This window comes from Dicentrarchus labrax, unplaced genomic scaffold, assembly GCF_905237075.1.
Source record: "Dicentrarchus labrax unplaced genomic scaffold, dlabrax2021, whole genome shotgun sequence".
NCBI classification, from domain to species: Eukaryota; Metazoa; Chordata; class Actinopteri; family Moronidae; genus Dicentrarchus; species Dicentrarchus labrax.
In genome coordinates this window covers 10359977-10374755 of record NW_026136715.1, presented here as the reverse complement: position 1 = coordinate 10374755, position 14779 = coordinate 10359977, and the positions used below count along the sequence as shown (strand labels likewise).

Below are 14779 nucleotides of genomic sequence, written 5' to 3'. Positions count from 1 at the left end.
CAAGTCCAAGTGTGCCTTGAAGGCCCTCAGACCTCTTAATCATTGTGTGTGCCTGAGTGTGTGTATGTTGTTTAAGGAAGCGAGTGAGACAGACAGGGAATGAATGAGCTTGTTTGCATACGACAGTGCTTCTATAAAAGTTTCCCGTGTGTTTTCTATTTGTCAAAATGAGTAAACTGCATCTTAACATGCCTTCAGAATGTCTCCTAGAGCATAGCACTGTACTTGTCTCGTGTTTGTCGCAGTTTTTGGTTCGTATTTGTGCATGTGGGTTGGCTTGAATATCTGTGTCCTATTCTGTGCAGTCATAATGTGCAGTCAAGGACATAACTACAGGAGTGAAAATGTCATGAAACAGTAGGGATAATGCACGCAAAGCACGTGTGGAGGTCACTTGGTCACATTTGCATATAACGATGTGCCGAAAACCATCAAATCAACGCACACAAACACAAAGACAATGAAATTGTGATTCATGCCTACAATATATCATTTGTCAGTGATTAAAACCATTACCAAGAGCAGGGGCTGGCTCTGGTTTCCAACGTGTTTATTTTCTATAAAAGGACAATAGTTTAATGTCATGAACTTTCTTAATCACCTGCACCTTACCTTCCACCTTCCTTTCAGTTTGCAGCTGTAATAAACTGAGGAGACTCAGCCAATGTCCTGAGGAGTGAAGTGTTAAGTGTGTGCTGGCGTAAACTGACAGAATTTATTTAGAATGCAGGTCTTTACTAAAGCTGTGCCTGGAGCAGCTGCCTGGTCCTGTCTTTACACTAAACAGGAGTATGTGTACACGTACAGTAAATCCATGCACAAATACTCACATAAACACAAGCATTCATACAATGTGCATGCATCCATTTATGCAGATGCAACTGTACGCACAGACACACTACATGCATGTACAAGTTCACATCATTTGCACAGACTGTACACACACACACACACACACACACACACACACACACACACACACAGGTGCTCGAAGGTGCATCATTGTTCGTCGGTGTGGGTTAAGTTCCATGAGATTAGCTGCATAATAATGAAATTCAGTGGAGCACAGTGTGTGTTTCTTCTGTTGTCATTTCTGTGTAACAGCGGGGAAACAAATAACTCCATTTGATGTCGGCAGAGTTTTTCATTTGTCAGCTATTATCAAAGTCCCACAGCCTAAAGAGGCCCAGGGTAGAGCACAGGGTCTGAAACCCTTTGGGCAGGGAATCCAGGAGGAAGCCATTAGAGGAGCTTCACTGGAGAGCTAGCCCTTCCTCCCACTAGCTTCACATCAGGGCACAAGATCATCCAGAGCACCCCACTGTGCGTGACATCCAGGCAGAGTAACATGTCTTGCTCACCATGTGGAATTTCTCCCCATGGCTTACGTTTGGCATGAGCTATTCAGTCCTGTAAATTGGCCGCCTCTGAAAATAGTAGGTTGGAATTCATTGGTTTAGATATTCTTCTTCTTCTTCTTTTAGAATCCTTGAATATATGCACACACACACATGCAAAAACACACTTGAAATTTAGAGTATATGACAAATTTATAGTATGAGAATAAAAAAAAATCTTTCTTTTCTAGATATTTCCTGCAACACTGATTCTTTTTTCAGTGTTTCACTTCGCCTGTTCCTCGGCCTGATTTGCATTCAGCGTTTGACCCAGGCAGTAATCTACAATGACTCCCCCATAAGCCTCTGGCACATTGGGGAGATGTTATAAGCTGTGACAAAAGACAAGAAGCGCTACAGCAAACTGAAAGTAGCAGGGGACAGTCTCTTCATTAGCTAAAATTGTCCCCTTTATTGTGACTTTAATTTCACTCTCACTTACAGAGATTCATTTTAATCACAGCTGCTTTTTTCCAATATTCCTTGACTGAAAATTCTATCCCCCTTTTTGATTATACGGGAAAACTGTACCGTTGTTTGTATAGAACAACTGTGGAGAAATTCAAACAGTAAAATATTTACATTAGACACCAGATGGGGCAGACAGGTACAGGTTTCCCCACATGATATTGTAGGTTTATGAGCTGCCAAAATGGGGGGAGGGCAATATAATGTAAATTGAAGCCCTTTTTGAGGGGTTTGTATAAATTCCAGTAGAGGGGGATTTATACATTCAAACCCATAGATATTCCTACACCGAGTGTGATAAGCCCTTATGATTTGTGACAGGGTAACCTCTTTGGTATGAGCTTCAGAATCTGATATTTGCATCTGTACAGAAATCATATGCTCCGCTTGCCTCCGAGCTTCGCTGCCTGAAATAACCGCAATATTTGCTGTGTCACGAGAACACATCACCAAATAGCAAAATCATCAGGAATCCACGATTTCACATGTCCCAGAGCGCACCCAATAATCTCAGATCTCACCCAGCTGCACGGCATCAACATAGGCTGAATATGTAACCACCAATGCAGTTTGTGTGCATGTGCATAAAGACGCTTTGGTCCCTTAAAAGTGAACTGGTAAACAAGTTAATTTCAGCAAGGTTCATATTCAGATTGGAAAATGGAGCCCAATTAGCATATATGCAGAGAGGCTTTGCATGCTTGACATCCTCTCAGCCCCTCTGCTGGAAATAGCCATGCACACAACATCCTCTGATTACATTGATATGTAGATTCATGCATCTGCAAAGATTAGTTATTCATTAATGTATTTGCTTTGAATTCTCGGGTGAGTGTACCTCAGACAGACGTCTGGGGCAAACCAAACGCATCAGAAGAAAAAATGTCACAAATGATCACAGAAAATCCACATCAAAAATATGCAGGTTCGGTGACCCACAACCACATAACCCAATAGGGCGTTACGATTAAGAAAATCCTTTGGCACTGGGGTTAAAAACAGAGAAAGTATAAACATAATTATCAGCCTTTTCATCTTCACAGCAGAATTAGTTTTTTCTTGCTCTAAGTGGGCTATGCAGATTAATCATTGCAGCCTGTGTGAGTTTATAAGCTGTAGCGTTCTGTCATCCTTTCATAAAAGCATCATGGATCACCAGTTTGCTACTTCAGTGTCCTCTCTCGCGGCCACACTGCAAGCACTTTTTAACTTTAAAAATAGGCTCGCGACAGAGAGTGCCAAGAAATGCTAAACACCAAACAATGTCCCCTTGCTCAGATCCTGGCCACAAAATGGAGCTGATAAGCCCAGTGACTCTCCATATAAAAAAAATAGTATCACATTAATTAATGCCATCTATATCAATTAATGTTTATACTGCTGTTACATATACATATTCATATACATATACATATACATATACATACCTAATGGAATGTCAGATTACGGTCAAGTTAATTTACAGTATATGCTGGTTGACAAAATTAAAACAGAATAATAAAATGCATTAAAACTGATCCAAGTTGTTTGGACATCAGCACCAAGTTTGATGCCGTCGTCACTGCTGTAAGATCATGGAAATGGGTGTTACACACACCCTGTCAGATTCAGTGACGCTAGGGGGTCAGTTTTGGAAAAATGTTGATGGACTGACCAAGTATTCACAGGTGAATTGTTAGTGCTTTAAAGACAGACCTATACACCAGTTTCTGCCACCATGGCTATCAAAATTTGTGACCAAATCCCAATATTATAGGGTTACAATTTTTGTTTAACAGCTATCAGCTAAATATTTCGAAGTATCGGAATAGTATGAAGGGACCATTTTTGGTGACACACACAGTATGTCACTATGATAAAACATCTGGAGTGAGCAATGCAGCTAATATTCCTAATCAGGTCACACAATCGATGGGTCACAGAACACTGGGATGTCAGCAAGTTATTGGTCAAGGAGGGGGAAAAAAGAAGGAAGTTCAGAAATAGGTCAAATATTTGTATGTCCTGGTAGAAAAATGGAAAGCACATATTTTGAACCTTGCTAAAGCCCAGATTCCCCCCCCCTTTGTCTGTATTATTGTGTGTAAGTATTGTTAATAAAAAAAAAAATTTTAAAGTTCAATCCATCACTGCTGAAGCTGCTGAAAATTGTTGGCCCTAGCATAAGACTAATTGTGTTCTGCTAGATTGCTCCCAACTAATCAAGAGCTTCCTCCTCCCGTCCTCCCCTGCCGAAAATGATGATCTATGGCTCTTGTGGACGTAAGACATCAGTTTGGGTTGTCTCGGTGGTGACTGGTTTTCATAGGTAATGATGCTAAATTACACAACTGGGAATAAAGGAGGCTAGTAAGTCATCCATCAGGGGCTAGTTTATACAAGCTGCCATTAGGGGCATTATTCAAACCCCAGTCCACTCAAACACATAGCTTTCTGTCCCTAACCTCTCTCTGTCTCTGTCTCCCTCTTACAAACACACACACACGCACACACACACACACACACACACACACACACACACACACACACACACATACTTTGCCACAAGCTACTAGAGGGGACATCTCATTCTTTTATCCATGGCGAGTCATTGTGGTGGTGTCAGCTGGTGCTGTCTCTTTTATCACACTGGAAGCTAATGGAAGCAGCAACTGCAGGAGGTGGGGGAGAAAAGGCACACACACACACACACACACACACACATACACACACAAATAGATACACACAGAGCCATAAGAGGTTGGGGAGATGGGGCGGGTGGGCACGCCAGGCCCCGGGGCAAGAGCTGTTCTATGGTGATGTTTTTCTTGCCGAGGCCTCTCTCTGTATCAGCTTGTGTTTCTGACACTCAATAAACCACATGGAAGGGCTTCAGACATTTTTCTCTCATTCTATTTTGATGTTCCTTTTTTTTCTTACCCCCATGGTAATGTTAAGCTAGATGTCATCTTCACCCAATACTGAAGAAAGGTTTTGTTTAATTTGCACGTCCCACCTGATCTCCTTCTAACTCAAAAATTAATCCAGCTATACAACTCTATGTTTTTTTTTTTCACTTAATCACTGCTTATACTAGTGTTGGTCTCACATTTATTTTCCTTTATCTACTGACTTGAAATACTCTATGGACAACAACAGGGTTTATCTACATGAGAGGGAACAATAGCCAGTTACTACATGAGGATTCAGCAGCTGCATACATCTTTTGATAGGATAGTGGGGTTGACCTAATTTCCTTATAACAGTGTTGAAAAGCAACGGGGCTGCTACTTTAAACACACATTCTATAAGGGACATATGCCAGGCATGTATTGTATTTATATTTTCTATAATTCTTTATTTTTTCAGTCTTTTTTCTGTTTGTATAACATAACAATCGTGCTTTATCATGTGACACCATTTAGATACATATCATGTTTATATTATGTTTTACATTAGGCAGTGAGACAGTTAAAAATATACAAAACAATATTGTTTTACTAGACATAGTTTCTATTTTTAATATAATCGTCAGTATCTTCATTGTCATCATCATTTCGTATATTTCTGTAAGATATGTGCTTTAGCTTCTGTGATCAAAATATTATTGCAGAAAACAGCAACTCCATTTTTTCAACATTTAGACAATAACTTCCAATGTAATACAGACATTCACAGTTACATGTTTTACACAGTACAGTTTTACAACAAAGTTCCAGAGAAAACTGTGGTAGAGTAACTTTATACAAAATTCACAGGACATGAACTGTAGCCATTTCACATTTTCGCTCAGTTGTTTTGCTTTTCAAAGTAAACATGTTCTGTTCAACCAGATGCCTTTCACAGTAGCTGCCATAGAAGCAAACTAACATTGTCCTAACACGCCATGGCAAAAGTCTGGGGAAATTAAAGCTTTGTGCTTTTCACTAGTAAAGCAAAGACAACATAAACAATATGAGAAACAGACCACTTGCTTACTGGCCTGCACTTATACATCTACATATGTATTGCTGAATACATATTGATCAAACTATGACTGATCATTACACATAAAGAAAAAATAATGACTGTACTTTAACACAGAGTTGGTCCAGGTTTTTGTGCTAGCATACAAAGTTGTATTTTGTAGTTCTGCCCAGTCATGTAAACAGACTATGGCTTAGTGGAAATTGGTGTATTGGCTTAAGGCCCTCTCTGTTCTTCTATTTTTTTTTTGTTTGTCAGGAGACATTTCAGAAATTTTTCACTGATGTTCCTGAGGAAAGCATGCAAAACGTAAACAGGATTGACTGTCAGCATTAAGGGATAGTCGATGTTTGTAAATCATTTTTCTAACCCTGTGCTTTTTTTTCGTACTTCTTTGTACCTTGTGCTTTGCCAACCTAACACTAAATGGCATAGTTTTTGCTTTTGTCTGCCTATTGATTTTGGTCCTCCATCACAACACATATAGTATAAAACATCCTAAAAATAATTCTAAAAATGTTTCGATCACATAAAAGTTTTCCCTTTTTTCTACTGAAAAAAAAGGAAGGAAAAATAACAGTCTCTCTCACACACAAAATCTTTTGCAACAAATACTGGTTTGCTCCAGAGCTCCTAAACGTGAACTTCTTATTGGCATTGTGCTTACTCAGAGCTCCTCGTTGGCCTGTAGTTTACCTCACAGAGTGCAACGTTTGGAAAAGAGACAACTGTGTGAGGTTTAGTAAACATCCACAATAAAATTGACGCCATCCCTTGCACTCTCAATGATGTCAATTTTGTTCACTACTTCATCTACTATATTCACACGGTATTTACTTGATTCATGAAGATATTCAACAAATCTCTAATCTATATCTCTATATTTTTTTCTTTTCTCACAGTATTACACAGTATGTTTACATTTTTTTATTCAGATTTATGGTTGTATTTGTGAACACTAACAGTCTTTGATATTGTTTTCAGGATGCAAACCAACAATAAGACATCATTGGCTTGGTTTTACAAATGCAGAAAAATTAAACATGGTTTGAAAATCTGTTTTGATCACATATTGCCCCTGGAGGTAGGTGAATCAATTAAAATCTTGGAAGTCCTTTGTAATGTTCTCTTTTGTCTACATGCTCCATGAGGGTTTCTTTGTTGTCTACACGTTGGCCTCTGCATTGGTCAGGTTAGAGGTTGGGCTTGTTGGGTTCGGGGGGTTAACAGACTCCGTTGGGCTAGTTGGGTTGGGTGGTGGGCTGGTTGGGCTAACAGTTGTGGTGGTGGGGTTTGCCGGACTGGCTGTGGTGTTGGTGGTGGTGGTGATGGTGGTGGTGGGACTAGTTGCCGGGTTCACTGGGCTAGTAGCGGTGGCTGGATTTGCTGGTGGAGGAGCCGGGTTAGCGGGGGCCACGGGGCTGGTTGAGTTGACAGGAGCCGGAGTGGTGGGGCTGGAAGGGTTTGCGGGAGCTGGGTTGGCAGGGCTAGCAGGATTGGCTAGATTGGCAGGGCTGGATAGGTTGGCGGTGTTGGTTTCCGCTTGCTGCTCGGGTCCATTCTCCTGAGGCCGTCTGACAACTGCAGGAGGCTGAAGCATTATCCGAAGTCGCTGTGAGAGAAACACAACACAGTTACATAAGAGAAGGGGTATGTTAGGTTAAAGAATAGAAAAATCTGGCAACACAAGCTAGCAAAACCTGTTACCTAACAAACCCAACAGACGATTCCCCTCTTACCTCTTTGTAAGTACCCTTGAGTCCGAGATACATATAGATCATGTATCCTGGTATGAGAACCATGGAGGACATCGCCATGAGCCAGCCCACTCCCTGACCCCAGCTCGGGAATACGTAGTCTCCCATTTTAAGGGGAACCATTTGAATGGCGCTGAACAAGAACACCCCCTGTGGGAGACATTAGACGCTTTATGCATCCTGACAGCCACTGACTAGAGGCAGCACTGTCTCAGCCTGACATGGCTGCAGGCAGGTAATATTGACTTTATTTATTGTTTCATTTTTCATGTCATGACTTTAGATGTACTGTTGTATTAGTTCAGACTACTCACACCGACAATGAGAGGGGTGAACACGACCCAGCAGAGCTTCCACCATATACAAGGCTTGTAGCCAATCATCTCCTGGATGTTGTCGTAGAACTTGTTCACACCTGCGAGACAAATGAATCCATGATCAAAATATTCATATCCAATTTATTTCAATTTGCTGCTGGTCTGCCATGCATGTTGATGAGGATGGTGAGGTGGAACACATGAGTGCTCATGACCTTGAGGCATTTGAAGCTGCGCAAATATCTCTGGATAGGTGTGACATTTTCTAACCTTCATATTTACCCTTACCATTTATATATGTAATGTTTCACTACCTCCATTTATTATATATCCATTTATTCTATATTGCATGAGACATTTATGATACACACCGTAGCACCAGGATATGGAGATGCATTCAAAGAACACCAAGAACAGCAGACACATTCCACTGGCAGAGTAGTAGTCAAACAGTTTGAACACATAGATTCCACCCTGGTCACAGAAAAAATGACAAGTGTTATTAAAAAAAGTATTGTATCTGCATATTTTAGTATTGTATTTGATGCCATTTAGAGAACAAGTCAAAATTTAAATAGCCTCCTGTCCACTGCGTAGATGCATGGACTTTACTTGTAATCTTTGAATTACATCTTTCAACACAGTCACTCATTGGTTTAATCTCATGCCATTAATAGTGGTAACATAAGGGATCTGCACTGCTGTACCTGTGTGATGTTTGAAAGTCCAATCAGATAGGACACCAGACAGACAACTGCGATGAAGAGCTCTCGTCTACCCCTAAGAGCTCTGGGAAACTCATCCACCAGAGCAGTGATGAAGCCTTCAACAGTGCAGAACTGAAGGACAGAATCATAGAAACAATTAAGCATAAGTGTGAATTTGTGCACTATTTGCATAGTTTGCATTATATGTACAGTACATTTATCGTTTTGTTGTAGCATGTAGAGGTCAGTGAATATTTTGCTAAATGTATTCTTCACCAAGGACATTTTATTATAGTAGTTAGGCTGACTGATGATGAGAAATGACAAAGAATTGGAGTGTGCACCAAACCATGGGACAAAAACACTAACGTAATCTTCTGAATGACCAAGCATCCACTTCTTGGAGGCCATTTTGGTAATAGCTCTGTTATGCAAAAGCTCAGTTGCTGTGACATTTAGAAATAGTTATAATTTATGTCTTTTACTTTGAAGTGCTGGTGGTCATGACGGCATGTACGCTTTTTTCTAGTCTCTGTGGCCTTATTTGAACCCAGATATACCCAAAAGAAAGAAACCCAGACAGTGAAACCTGCGGGCAAATGGAGGTGATAAAGTTGCATTAAAAAGACTTGACAGCTGATGTCAAAGCTCAGCTATATCTGTCCACAAGAAGCAAATTGCATGCTTATCATGCAGAGAGCAGGGGTGAGCTGCATGATATGTACCTGCATTTAAAATATTTAGGTCAGCCCATGAGCAGATCATCTACAAGCCCCTTACCTGGCTGTCTATCCCCAGCATGAGCAGCATGGAGAAGAACAGAATGGCCCAGAGAGGAGACACAGGCAACTGGGTTACTGCCTCCGGGTAGGCCAGAAAAGCTAAGCCAGGACCTGGATAGTAAATAGGAAATAATATTTCATCAGGGTTCTTCTCATATCACTCTGATATGACTGCAAACACACACATTCACACAGAACTGATGACTAAAGCTTTGTTTAGCAGTCAGTATATGACAGTGCACATTTTTGTGCAGAGACAGAATCATTATAGAAAAAGGAATATATGCAATCCGTAGTTACCTGAAGCTGCTACGTCGGCAATGTCTCTTTTTGTCACATGTGCCATGAAGCCAACAATAGAGAAGATTACAAAGCCAGCAAACATGCTGGTACATGAGTTGATGCAGCACACAATGATAGAGTCTCTGGGGAGAGGAAACATAAAATAGGCTTGTTGTCAAAGATTTAAGTTGACTTGTTTTTGTTTTGTTTTTTTCTGTATTAAGCCTTCCTTAAACCAATCCACACAGGGGACACTGAGTTCTGAAAGAGTAGCTATGAGAATGCATCAATGATTTGATTTGATCATACAGATGTTTGGCCAATACACATTTATTACTGTTAATGACAGAAATTAACACATTTAATTTAAGGACTAATAGAAATTCTCCTATTTTGTCATAGATATAGATGTAGAAAGATAGGTCTATTTGAAACAAGGACACAAAATGAATGCAACATATTTTTTATGTAACTGATGAAAACACTTAAGCTTTTCAATCATGCTTTTTTTTTCTTCCAGCACGCACACCGACAGCAAGAAATAGCCTTCTCTTTAGCTTGTTATTATATTCATGCCAGGAACTCACATTAATAAGACCATTTAAGGGCTCTTACTAAATATCCTTGAATAAGGTCTTTAATACAGGCTTATAATATAGTAGAATAGCAACAATTTAATTACTGCCATCTTTAGCTATTACAGTTTGCTCTGATATATGAAATTTAGCAGCATCCTCTGTCTCTGTCTCATAGATTATCTCTATTCATGAATTATCACCAGTCTTACCTGTAAACATTGTTATTGAAAGGGTTATAGCTGCCTAGAGCTATAAGTGACCCCAGTCCCAATCCATAGGAGAAAAAGATCTGGGTAGCTGCATCCAGCCATACCTGACAAAGAAACACAAGCATTTAGCTGCGTGAGGCCAAGCTCTGCTCACTCAGTCATGCGGTACATAAGTATGAATCATGCGATAATATGCCATTACCTCCGATTCTTTGAGTTTTTGAAAGTCAGGGGTGATATAGAACAGAATTCCCTCTCTAGCTCCTGGTAGAGTCACCCCACGGATGAAGAGAATGAACAGCATGAAGTAGGGATATGTAGCAGAGAAGTAAACAACCTATAAAATGTGAGACAGTTATCAGAAGGATGACACCAATTACATCTTAAGTAAATTTATAATGATACAGAATTTGTAAATTTGGAATTCACCCACTATTCAGATATCTTCCTAAAATTTACTAGATTTATTTTCTTCAGTCTCTTCCAGACCAAATATTCAGCAAAGAAATCACTGCAGCTTCACTCTGAATGCTTGTGTGCATTCACAACACTGTGCAAGCATTTTGCGAGCAAAATGGGCAGGGGGGATGGGGATATTTTGTGACCAAAACAAATTTTATTTGCCATGGTCACGTGATGCACTAGACTTTCAAAATGTGGCACCACAAGGGAGGGAAACTGCTCCAAGTGAAAAACCAGATTGTAGTGTATGGCTGTTTGTTGCTCCTCCTATCATGAATCCACACTCAGTATAGACACTGTGTCAGGAGAATTGGAATTAGAGGAGCCACCATGAGGCAGAGTAGGATTAGTGAATACGAGTGTTTGATGTCGCTTCTCTTATTTTAAATCTAGACAATCCTGACTGCAATCTAAATGATTGATGAGGTGATATTAGACTCGTTAATATTGCATAGCTGTCACATACTACTCCTGATTGGGAACCAGCATAGCATATAAGGTCTTGGAAACCCAAATCTGGCAAACGTCTTACCTTCCCTGTCCAGCCAACCCCTTTCCAGATACAGAAGTACACAAGGACCCAGGCGATGGCCAGTGTTATGGCTAGTGGCACTCGAATTTGGCCTGGTTTTTCCAAGCCATCGGTCATTTCATGCATGTTGCGCCTGTAAGTCAGAGCGAGCAACAACAAGACTATTAAACACACAGAGAAATAAGCATGCAGCGAAGGAGGCTGTCTTTTATGTAGCCTATCTCGGGGATGCATGCAGGATACTTTAAAGCTCTGCTGTTGTGCAAGCAAGAGAAAGCAGTCAATATCTTACTCCCAAAACTCCATCACTGCACTGGTGAGATTGGTGGTATCTGGAATCGAGTGGTTTGTATAACATTTATCTGTGTTCCATGGATTGTTACATGAGCTCCATGGAAGTTCCTGTAAAATAAAAATTGCAGTTGTTTTTCCTCCTTGACACATTAAGGGGGTTTTATATTTCTTACAGGTATTATACGCTACAATTTGTCATGAACTGATACAACAACCTTGACCCTAGGCTGGTATAGGCTTTATGAATCTTGTGAGTACACCGTGTAATACTTACAGTGGTGAAGGAGTTGTACAGGTAGTAAATGGCCCAAGCAATGATTACAATGTAGTAAATGTTAAGCCAGAAGGACAGGACAGCTGCTGCAAGGCCCACACCTATCATACAGAAATGAATTAGGCAGTGTAGTAAAATTATCATTGGATATGTGTGTAATGTGGCCTCCATAAATCCTGATAGTCAAAATTATTTCTATTAAAGCACCAAACACCTTTTTTTATTTTTAAAGTCAGGCCTGATATAAAAACACAATTGTCCAGAAATATTTAGTTGAAGTGAGGTATACCTTTAAACATAGGAGCCAGTTTCCACACACCAAGCCCTCCAATTGAGGTGTATTGACCAAGGGAGGTTTCCAGTAGAAACAAGGGGACCCCAGCAAATATGAGAGTCAAAAAATAGGGAATCAAGAAGGCTCCTGGATGGATAAAAGTAGATCGAGTTATACATTTAAAAAAAAAAGGAAAAAAAGACCAATCTTGGGCTAAAACTGCACTGACGCATTACTTAAAAACCACAGCACAGCGTCAATTAATTAGGGTTGCAAATGTGGGTGATATTCATTCTATTCATGTAATCGACACGCTCAATTAGGTATGCTCGACTATGTGCATCGTGGAGCTGAATGGGCCGTGCAGTTTGTCTTAAATTAGCTGTGAAAATAATGTTTACCTCCACCGTTTTTTCCACAGAGATAGGGAAATCTCCATACGTTTCCCAGTCCAATTGCATAACCCACACACGACAGGAGAAAATCAAATTTTCCCGCCCATGTTTCTCTATCAGGCAATTCCTTTTTCTGCTTTTCGGGTTTCACGTCCAGTGACTTGGGCTTGTCATTATTAGTGGCCACCTCGTTCAGTTCTGTGACTTGTCCATCCGTTTTGGTGCCGTTCGTCGCCATGTCTCTGGATTTGGCAGAGGTCCTGGCAGTCGGACGGGAGGCTTCAGCACCAGTCCACGTAGACAGCAGCTTCGCGGTTTTTAGACCTAACCTTTGGACCAAATGTCTGGAGATCGAAGCCTGTGCACACACGGCTCGTCAGTCGCCGTTAACCTGGAATCGTGAATAGAGCATTTGGTCGGTTTTTCAGGAGGCGCTGAAAATGTTTGTGAAGCAAATATGGACACATTTTTTTGCAATACATTCATTGACTCCTCCGCAGGTACAATAAAAACAATATCAATTAAATTCAAACAAACACAGTTTTACTGAAAGGTGCATTCAAAAACGCAGACTAAAGCATCTCATGGACATTTGGCACACTGACAAAATTTTCATTCATATCAAGACTCAACAAACAGCAAAAAAAAAAAAAAAAAACATCGATGGCAAAGTCATGTTGGACTTGCTCCCATAACTAAAACACATACGACAGATTGCGCGTAAATGAACAGCAGCCAAAACCAGACCAGCACACACGATAGCTCAAACAAAGTATGCAATAGAATAAGCCACAAAAAAGAAAACGCAAATTGATATCACCTAACATCAACGAAAAAAGAAAAACTTCGAGACAAATTACACGATCCAAAACATGCACTTCAAGCGCAAGACGCACCGTAGCAATAGCAAATAGCCTATGAGAATTAAGCACAATGAAGTCCACCAATTACCACCTGCAGATTCTCCAAACAGTTATCCACATACAGAATTGCAAGCAGCAGGGATACAGAGAGGTCTCAAACAAACTGGAACTCAAAACGCACAGTGGAGACAAAGGGATGTCCAATGCGTAAAAGCTTTACGCATCAGGCTGCACAAATAGCCACCCCAATGTATCCGATTAATTGAGAACCAAACGCGTTATTAAAACGCACGAGAATGTGTCTCCACATTTGCACCATCCAATAGACTGGCAAACAGCAATCAATTCTGCATTTAATTGGCTACAGCGTGTAGGTGCAGAGCGCATCATGCAGTCATTAAATTGACCCCCAGCAACATATTGACAGTCTCATTCACAGATTAATCACACTCACCAACGCTGCAAAAAAAAAAAAGAATCATGCATTAACCAGACTCGTTTGCATGAGGGTTCAAACACGCACACACGCACAGACAGGCGAGAGAATTCAGCACCCAGTTTACTCACAATGAATCTGTGATCTGTGCCGCCGAGGATACGCTGCCTGCCACAAATCTCGAAACGAGGTATCCGTAGATTCCTCCTGTGGATGAAGTTGTAAACTCCCAGTATTTCTTGGAACATAAATAGATTTTACTTCCATTAAAAGACTTAAAGGGACCATGCAGCGTTAGAGGTGTCCAAGCAGGAGCTGTCCAGCGGGGAGCAGTGCTGAAGACCAGGAGGAGGAAGAGGAGGAAGAGGAGGAGGAGGAGGAGGAGGAGGCTGAATCAACACGGAGCACAGCCGCTTCGCCTTGTGCGACTGTCTAACATCAACAACCAGAGACTCAACTCCCATCTACACAGCCTCAATGTCATCTCAAAGTCGCCCCCCCCCTCCTCCTCCTCTTCATCCTCATCTATAGGCTGCACTGACATCGCACTTGCATTGTGTTTGTTTTTAATATTTCAAATTGTTTTACTCTCCCCCCCATGTTATTTAATACCAATGAGGTATTCACGGTTGCTTGTTTTGCCATGACTTCCCATAGACAGGCAAGCAAGTTTTGTCATTCATACAAACTGGCTGAAAATGAAGACAATCCCCATTTCAAAGTCATAGATATTGTTCAGTTTTGGGGCTTTTTAAAAAGGAAAAAAAAAAAGGTTGTTTCCCTCAAACACCTTTAGGTTTCAACTGT

The 14779-nt window shown here is 40.7% G+C and overlaps 1 protein-coding gene across 2 annotated transcripts; it reads right to left on the bottom strand.

Annotated features, from left to right (window-relative positions):
* Positions 1–5176: 5176 nt before the first annotated feature.
* slc6a1a (solute carrier family 6 member 1a) lies at positions 5177–14435 on the bottom strand. 2 transcript variants are annotated; one of them, XM_051425721.1, is made up of 15 exons: positions 14104–14435; positions 12680–13064; positions 12294–12425; positions 12005–12105; positions 11729–11838; positions 11437–11569; positions 10645–10779; positions 10443–10546; positions 9674–9798; positions 9372–9484; positions 8592–8723; positions 8256–8358; positions 7882–7982; positions 7550–7717; positions 5177–7422 (listed from the first exon to the last, which is right to left on the bottom strand). In XM_051425721.1, the coding sequence occupies exons 2-15, from the start codon at positions 12909–12911 to the stop codon at positions 6976–6978; spliced, it is 2136 nt and encodes a 711-aa protein (XP_051281681.1). In that variant the 5' UTR covers positions 12912–13064; positions 14104–14435; the 3' UTR covers positions 5177–6975. The 2 variants fall into 2 exon arrangements, with proteins under 2 accessions (XP_051281681.1, XP_051281682.1); XM_051425722.1 differs by lacking the exon at positions 14104–14435 and adding an exon at positions 13628–13789.
* Positions 14436–14779: the final 344 nt, after the last annotated feature.